This window comes from Salvelinus namaycush, unplaced genomic scaffold (assembly GCF_016432855.1).
Source record: "Salvelinus namaycush isolate Seneca unplaced genomic scaffold, SaNama_1.0 Scaffold419, whole genome shotgun sequence".
Taxonomy (NCBI): Eukaryota; Metazoa; Chordata; class Actinopteri; order Salmoniformes; family Salmonidae; genus Salvelinus; species Salvelinus namaycush.
Window position 1 is genome coordinate 63,652 of NW_024061108.1, and position 8,615 is coordinate 72,266.

An 8,615-nucleotide genomic window follows, 5' to 3' on the forward strand; every position below is an offset into this window, starting at 1 on the left:
AGTACCCTCTGATATGTGTATTTATACTACCACAGTACCCAACCCTCTGATATGTGTATTTATTCTACCACAGTACCCAACCCTCTGATATGTGTATGTATACTACCACAGTACCCTCTGATATGTGTATTTATACTACCACAGTACCCTCTGATATGTGTATTTATACTACCACAGTACCCTCTGATATGTGTATTTATACTACCACAGTACCCAACCCTCTGATATGTGTATTTATACTACCACAGTACCCTCTGATGTGTGTATTTATACTACCACAGTACCCTCTAATATGTTTTTTTATACTACCACAGTACCCTCTGATGTGTGTATTTATACTACCACAGTACCCTCTAATATGTGTATTTATACTACCACAGTACCCTTTTAATATGTGTATTTATACTACCACAGTACCCTCTGATATGTGTATTTATACTACCACAGTACCCTCTGATATGTGTATTTATACTACCACAGTACCTTCTGATTTGTGTAATTATTCTACCACAGTACCCAACCCTCTGATATGTGTATTTATACTACCACAGTACCCTCTAATATGTGTATTTATACTACCACAGTACCCAAACAGGAGCTGCCTACAGAGCTCACAGTTCATCACTGTCCCTGGTGGGGTGAAGACCAGAAGAGGGTGATGTCCTTCCTGTCTCAGAAAGTGCTGGGGTGAGTTTTTCCATATTAAATGAAAAGTTTAGAAATGGTAATTTAGTATTTTCTTCTCTCATGATCTATCAATGCCTCAATGTTCACCCAGTGGCGTCCTTTCTAACTAAATTGTTATATATTCTGTGATGATATCTGGGAGAAGATGTGTCCTGTCTGGTATAATTAGTGGTCAAGACTGGACAAGGAGGGTTGGATAAACTCCTCTCTATGAAGATGTGTCCTGTCTGGTATAATTAGTGGTCAAGACTGGACAAGGAGGGTTGGATAAACTCCTCTGTATGAAGATGAGTCCTGTCTGGTATAATTAGTGGTCAAGACTGGACAAGGAGGGTTGGATAAACTCCTCTGTATGAAGATGAGTCCTGTCTGGTATAATTAGTGGTCAAGACTGGACAAGGAGGGTTGGATAAACTCCTCTGTATGAAGATGAGTCCTGTCTGGTATAATTAGTGGTCAAGACTGGACAAGGAGGGTTGGATAAACTCCTCTGTATGTGGAACAGGTGTAACTATTTATCATGTGTAACAATCAAACCTCCCTATTGGCTGTGTGTTCCACATTCTAAAGTAGAACCATCATTTTACTTGCTGAAATATTGTCCAGAAATGACCTCATTGGACAGAAAGGGGAACTCCTCCCCACACGCATGTTGAACAAATATAATGTTTCCCTGAAACAAAGGATTCCTGTAGTTTCATGAAATAAGAAACTGATTCATAGTATATCATACGTTATACAAGCCAACATTCAAGGCAACACCAAATGTAAACAATTAGCAAATAAACATCCACACCTTTAAATCACAACTACAAACGTCATTTTACAAGAAGTGAAATAGAGTGACCTGCTTCATTTTAAAATGTTTTGAGGTTCTCAAGTAAATATACTTGCTGCTTCTCTTTTTGTTAAATTATTGACCTTTGGAACATTCACCTACTGGGTCAATTGTAACATTTAATTCCCTCCACTTTTGGTTGAATTGTAAATGACTGGTACGTCCTAGGCACATACTTAGTGTGTAATGGTAGCTGAGATATGTTTGTTTGCACAAAAATATAATTAATAAACTGAATTCTAAAAGTGTTAGTTTGTTCCCCAGTCTCCTCTACTCTTACTGAGAAAAGGCCTCAACTGAAGAATCTACAGCTGCTGAGTCTGAGGTGTTAAACAGTCCAGTGCTGCTCTGACCACAGTGTTGTTAGGAACCACATTTTCTAACTCTACATACACAGCCTTGTGTCAACTCTTACTGTGAACTACTTCAGTTACTGGAAATAAACTCAGCAGTGTTCAGACCACAATACATCAACATAAACAACACCAATAAAAGAAACCTCCACCCTCACAAAGTCTCCACCCTCACAAAGTTACAAGTTAACAGAGGATAGAGGGGGGGGGGGGGGGGGGGGGGTGCTGAGTTAAGTGTTAAGCCTTGTGGGATATTAATGAATGTGATCTCAGCAACCATAATTCCAGAACAATCCCACTGTTGTAATAGTGTGTTATACATGTAACCTTTTCTACCTGCAAATCAGTAATGAAGGAATAAAAAGGAGAGAGAGAAGGTGGAAGAGAGAGACGTGGAGAGATAAGGGGGAGAGAGGAGGTGAGGGAGAGAGATGGATGATAGATAAGGGGGGAGAGAGGAGTTGAGGGAGAGAGATGGATGATAGATAAGGGGGAGAGAGGAGTTGAGGGAGAGAGATGGATGATAGATAAGCGGGGAGAGAGGAGTTGAGGGAGAGAGATGGATGATAGATAAGGGGGGAGAGAGGAGTTGAGGGAGAGAGATGGATGATAGATAAGGGGGGAGAGAGGAGTTGAGGGAGAGAGATGGATGATAGATAAGGAGTTGAGGGAGAGAGATGGATGATAGATAGGGGGGAGAGAGGAGTTGAGGGAGAGAGATGGATGATAGATAAGGGGGGAGAGAGGAGTTGAGGGAGAGAGATGGGAGAGAGATGGATGATAGATAAGGGGGGAGAGAGGAGTTGAGGGAGAGAGATGGATGATAGATAAGGGGGGAGAGAGGAGTTGAGGGAGAGAGATGGGAGAGAGATGGATGATAGATAAGGGGGAGAGAGGAGTTGAGGGAGAGAGATGGATGATAGATAAGGGGGAGAGAGGAGTTGAGGGAGAGAGATGGATGATAGATAAGGGGGGAGAGGAGTTGAGGGAGAGAGATGGATGATAGATAAGGGGGAGAGAGGAGTTGAGGGAGAGAGATGGATGATAGATAAGGGGGGAGAGAGGAGTTGAGGGAGAGAGATGGATGATAGATAAGGGGGGAGAGGAGTTGAGGGAGAGAGATGGATGATAGATAAGGGGGAGAGAGGAGTTGAGGAAGAGAGATGGATGATAGATAAGGGGGGAGAGAGGAGTTGAGGGAGAGAGATGGATGATAGATAAGGGGGGAGAGAGGAGTTGAGGGAGAGAGATGGATGATAGATAAGGGGGAGAGAGATGGATGATAGATAAGGGGGAGAGAGGAGTTGAGGGAGAGAGATGGATGATAGATAAGGGGGAGAGAGGAGTTGAGGGAGAGAGATGGATGATAGATAAGGGGGGAGAGAGGAGTTGAGGGAGAGAGATGGATGATAGATAAGGGGGGAGAGAGGAGTTGAGGGAGAGAGATGGATGATAGATAAGGAGTTGAGGGAGAGAGATGGATGATAGATAGGGGGGAGAGAGGAGTTGAGGGAGAGAGATGGATGATAGATAGGGGGGAGAGAGGAGTTGAGGGAGAGAGATGGGAGAGAGATGGATGATAGATAAGGGGGAGAGAGGAGTTGAGGGAGAGATGGATAATAGATAAGGGGGGAGAGGAGTTGAGGGAGAGAGATGGATGATAGATAAGGGGGGAGAGAGGAGTTGAGGGAGAGAGATGGGAGAGAGATGGATGATAGATAAGGGGGAGAGAGGAGTTGAGGGAGAGAGATGGATAATAGATAAGGGGGGAGAGGAGTTGAGGGAGAGAGATGGATGATAGATAAGGGGGAGAGAGGAGTTGAGGGAGAGAGATGGGAGAGAGATGGATGATAGATAAGGGGGAGAGAGGAGTTGAGGGAGAGAGATGGATGATAGATAAGGGGGAGAGAGGAGTTGAGGGAGAGATGGGAGAGAGATGGATAATAGATAAGGGGGGAGAGAGGAGTTGAGGGAGAGAGATGGATGATAGATAAGGGGGAGAGAGGAGTTGAGGGAGAGAGATGGGAGAGAGATGGATGATAGATAAGGGGGAGAGAGGAGTTGAGGGAGAGAGATGGATAATAGATAAGGGGGGAGAGGAGTTGAGGGAGAGAGATGGATGATAGATAAGGGGGAGAGAGGAGTTGAGGGAGAGAGATAGATGATAGATAAGGGGGGAGAGAGGAGTTGAGGGAGAGAGATGGATGATAGATACGGGGGGAGAGGAGTTGAGGGAGAGAGATGGATGATAGATAAGGGGGAGAGAGGAGTTGAGGGAGAGAGATGGATGATAGATAAGGGGGGAGAGAGGAGTTGAGGGAGAGAGATGGATGATAGATGAGGAGTTGAGGGAGAGAGATGGATAATAGATAAGGGGGAGAGAGGAGTTGAGGGAGAGAGACGGATGATAGATAAGGGGGAGAGAGGAGTTTAGGGAGAGAGATGGATGATAGATAGGGGGAGAGAGGAGTTGAGGGAGAGAGATGGATGATGGATAAGGGGGAGAGAGGAGTTGAGGGAGAGAGACGGATGATAGATAGGGGGAGAGAGGTGTTGAGGGAGAGAGACGGATGATAGATAAGGGGGAGAGAGGAGTTGAGGGAGAGAGATGGATGATAGATAAGGGGGAGAGAGGAGTTGAGAGGTGGATGATAGATAAGGGGGGAGAGAGGAGTTGAGGGAGAGGGATGGATGATAGATAAGGGGGGAGAGAGGAGAGGAGTTGAGGGAGAGAGATGGATGATAGATAAGGGGGGAGAGAGGAGTTGAGGGAGAGAGATGGATGATAGATAAGGGGGGAGAGAGGAGTTGAGGGAGAGAGATGGATGATAGATAAGGGGGGAGAGAGGAGTTGAGGGAGAGAGATGGATGATAGATAAGGGGGGAGAGAGGAGTTGAGGGAGAGAGATGGATGATAGATAAGGGGGAGAGAGGAGTTGAGGGAGAGAGATGGATGATAGATAGGGGGGAGAGAGGAGTTGAGGGAGAGAGATGGATGATAGATAAGGGGGGAGAGAAGCGTTGAGGGAGAGAGATGGATGATAGATAGGGGGGAGAGAGATGGATGCTCGATAAGGGGCGAGAGAGGAGTTGAGGGAGAGAGATGGATGATAGATAAGGGGGAGAGAGGAGTTGAGGGAGAGAGATGGATGATAGATAGGGGGGAGAGAGGAGTTGAGGGAGAGAGATGGATGATAGATAAGGGGGGAGAGAGGAGTTGAGGGAGAGAGATGGATGATAGATAGGGGCTAGAGAGAAGGGGAGAAGGGGGGAAGAGGGAGAGAGATGGATGATAGACAGGGGCTAGAGAGGAGTGGGAGAAGGGGGGAAGAGGGAGAGAGATGGATGATAGATAAGGGGGGAGAGAGGAGTTGAGGGAGAGAGATGGATGATAGACATGGGGCTAGAGAGGAGTGGGAGAGGGGGGGAATAGGGATGGAGACATGGTTCTGACAGCTGTATTCTTCAATAATCTATAGATTTATCAGTAACTGAAATGACCGTCTAAATATTATTGTCAGGAAATACAATTCTTCAGGAAAGGCAATATGAACTAGAACTGGTGTGACAAATCACATGTAAACCTACTGTAGGTCTACTTCCTGGGACTGGTGTGACAAATCACATGTAAACCTACTGTAGGTCTACTTCCTGGGACTGGTGTGACAAATCACATGTAAACCTACTGTAGGTCTACTTCCTGGGACTGGTGTGACAAATCAAATGTAAACCTACTGTAGGTCTACTTCCTGGGACTGGTGTGACAAATCAAATGTAAACCTACTGTAGGTCTACTTCCTGGGACTGGTGTGACAAATCAAATGTAAACCTACTGTAGGTCTACTTCCTGGGACTGGTGTGACAAATCAAATGTAAACCTACTGTAGGTCTACTTCCTGGGACTGGTGTGACAAATCACATGTAAACCTACTGTAGGTCTACTACCTGGAACTGGTGTGACAAATCAAATGTAAACCACAATGACACATCTTCCTCCATTTCATCAAGTTGGACACGTCTTCCTCCGTTTCATTCAGTTGGACACATCTTCCTCTGTTTCATTCAGTTGGACACATCTTCCTCCGTTTCATTCAGTTGGACACATCTTCCTCTGTTTCATTCAGTTGGACACATTTTCCTCCGTTTCATTCAGTTGGACACATCTTCCTCTGTTTCATTCAGTTGGACACATCTTCCTCCGTTTCATTCAGTTGGACACATCTTCCTCCGTTTCATTCAGTTGGACACATCTTCCTCTGTTTCATTCAGTTGGACACATCTTCCTCCGTTTCATTCAGTTGGACACATCTTCCTCCGTTTCATTCAGTTGGACACATCTTCCTCCGTTTCATTCAGTTGGACACATCTTCCTCCGTTTCATTCAGTTGTAATCATATCTGTAATGTATGTTAATTATTTGAGACCTCATACTAAATATGTTGACTTGCTGGTCAAGGGAAATGCAAGTGTTACTTCTTTGAGTTGCTGACTAAGAGGCGCTAAGCCTTGTGGGATATTAATGAATGTGATCTCAGCAACCGTAATTCCAGAACAGTCCCACTGTTGTAATTGTGTGATGTGTATCTTCTGACAGACTCTATGCTGAGTAAAGTCATGTTTTTATCCTAAAACGTTGTTCTACCAGAACCAAAGTGTGGATGCAGTCACTATTTAGAGCAGTCTAATCTCATTCACCCAGAACTATAATCTTGTGTGATTAAGTTCTGGGTCCATACATGTTAGAAACTACAGGTGAGTCACATGTTATTTGTTACAGCAGTTTCCATGGAAACATACAGAGGGGTTTATGCAAATCAACCCTTTCTGTTTTGACATCTGAAGGAGGAGTCTCTGAAAACCTATTTAAATCAGTCTGTCCTGACTCAGCTCAACAGTCTCCAGTCTACCAACTGGTCTCTGAAATAACTATTTAAAGCAGTCTGTCCTGACTCAGATCAACAGTCTCCAGTCTACCAACTGGTCTCTGTAACTTCATCTTTGTCTCTGTGGAGTACAGTCTTCAGGTGATGATGGGGGTATTGAATCATCTCTCTACTCTCCTCCTTCTCTCTGTCCTTCCTCCTGCTCTCTCTCGTGTAGTGGAGAGGTTTGATCCAGAATGCAAGAAGTTCTTCATGAAGGGGACAACTCCAAATCTCCCAGGTATTTTGGTTGATGGGACAGTCCAGAACCAGGGCCAGAACCAGAACCGCTACAAGCCGATCTGCCAGTTGTTCAACAACATCTACAGGTTTGCAACTCTCTACGACACGTTCAACAGGATCCCTGTGTTCTCAGCCTACACCTTCACTGGTCCTCCTACAGACCCCAGACCAGATGAACCCTGGATGATCGAGCCCCAGGTAGGACTCATGTTTATTCATATAACATAACATGTGTATTTGTTTACTGGTATATATCACAGACAGTTATGTTACAGAATATAGATCTACCACTATGGAGGGTATAGAGACTTGATTGTCTTGATTGTGGATTGTGAACCCCCCCCCCTGAAAATAGAGGTTATTGTACAGAACTAGTGAATGAATGTATGACTGTTGTTTCCTGCAGCTCGAAGGGGAAAATAACAGCCCTATAATGCAGAAAATTGGAGGAGGCCAGTATGAACACCAGGCTGGGAACTACGACTATGGTAAATTAAAACGAAAGAACTCAAAAAATTATAACGCTGTGAACAGAGGTCACCTCTTCCCAAATTCACATGCTCATGACTTGGAAACTCAGGAGTCCACCTTTACCCTGACCAACATCGTTCCCCAGGTGGTGTCCTTCAACGATGGCAGCTGGAGAGAAATGGAGGAAAATGTCAGAAAAAAGCTGATGACGGACTGTTTTAGTGACAACAGGAATATAGAAGCCTATGTGGTGACTGGAGCGGTGCCCAGTAAGAGCAACACACTGAACAAACGAGTGAACATCCCACAGCTCCTGTGGACAGCCTTCTGCTGTTTGGACAAGAACAAGATTGACAACAAGACGAACAAGAAGAAAAAGTGGATGGCCAAAGCACACTGGGGGTGGAACAACAAGGTACAGAAGGAAACATTGAATCAACTAACCTTGGGAGAACTCGAAGAGAAGTTGAACGAATATCACACAGATCCTGTCAAGGTGTTCCCAGAAGATTGTCCAAGAGGTCCTAAACCTACCACTCCCCCCCCAACCCAGTTGGAAGAATTCCTTCCGTAGTGAGGAATCTTTACAATTCCATGAGAAATAGTTCTGGAAGGTTCTTTGGATGATCTGGGTACAGATGCTCTCACCATATCAACAAACTATCATTACTGTTAGACTAATGATTATCAGGGTTATAATGGTAATGAGGGTTGTAATGGTAATGAGGGTTATAATGGTAATGAGGGTTGTAATGGTAATGAAGGTTATAATGGTAATGAGGGTTATAATGGTAATGAGGGTCTATATACCTATAGTCTCTACTCTTCCCTTCTCTTCTATGTCTATATATATCTATAGTCTCTACTCTTCTCTTCCCTTCTCTTCTATGTCTATATATACCTATAGTCTCTACTCTTCTCTTCCCTTCTCTTCTATGTCTATATATATCTATAGTCTCTACTCTTCTCTTCCCTCTCTACCCATCTCTTCTATGTCTATATATATCTATAGTCTCTACTCTTCTCTTCCCTTCTCTTCTATGTCTATATATACCTATAGTCTCTACTCTTCCCTTCTCTTCTATGTCTATATATATCTAT

The 8,615-nt window shown here is 44.3% G+C and overlaps 1 protein-coding gene across 1 annotated transcript; it reads left to right on the forward strand.

The window, feature by feature from the left end:
* The first annotated feature begins 627 nt into the window (after nucleotides 1–627).
* On the forward strand, nucleotides 628–8,356 carry LOC120041218 (endonuclease domain-containing 1 protein-like). The gene is made up of 3 exons (XM_038986147.1): nucleotides 628–687; nucleotides 6,979–7,241; nucleotides 7,450–8,356. Exons 2-3 carry the CDS (start codon nucleotides 7,014–7,016, stop codon nucleotides 8,086–8,088), a joined length of 867 nt encoding a protein of 288 aa, XP_038842075.1. The 5' UTR covers nucleotides 628–687; nucleotides 6,979–7,013; the 3' UTR covers nucleotides 8,089–8,356.
* Nucleotides 8,357–8,615: the final 259 nt, after the last annotated feature.

What these genes read in the sequence shown, in the direction of transcription:
- LOC120041218 (XM_038986147.1), top strand. Translation starts at nt 7,014, where the DNA reads ATGAAGGGGACAACTCCAAATCTCCCAGGTATTTTGGTTGATGGGACA. An exon ending in CCTGGATGATCGAGCCCCAG is followed by an intron (nt 7,242 to 7,449) that starts GTAGGACTCATG and finishes TGTTTCCTGCAG; the next exon opens with CTCGAAGGGGAAAATAACAG.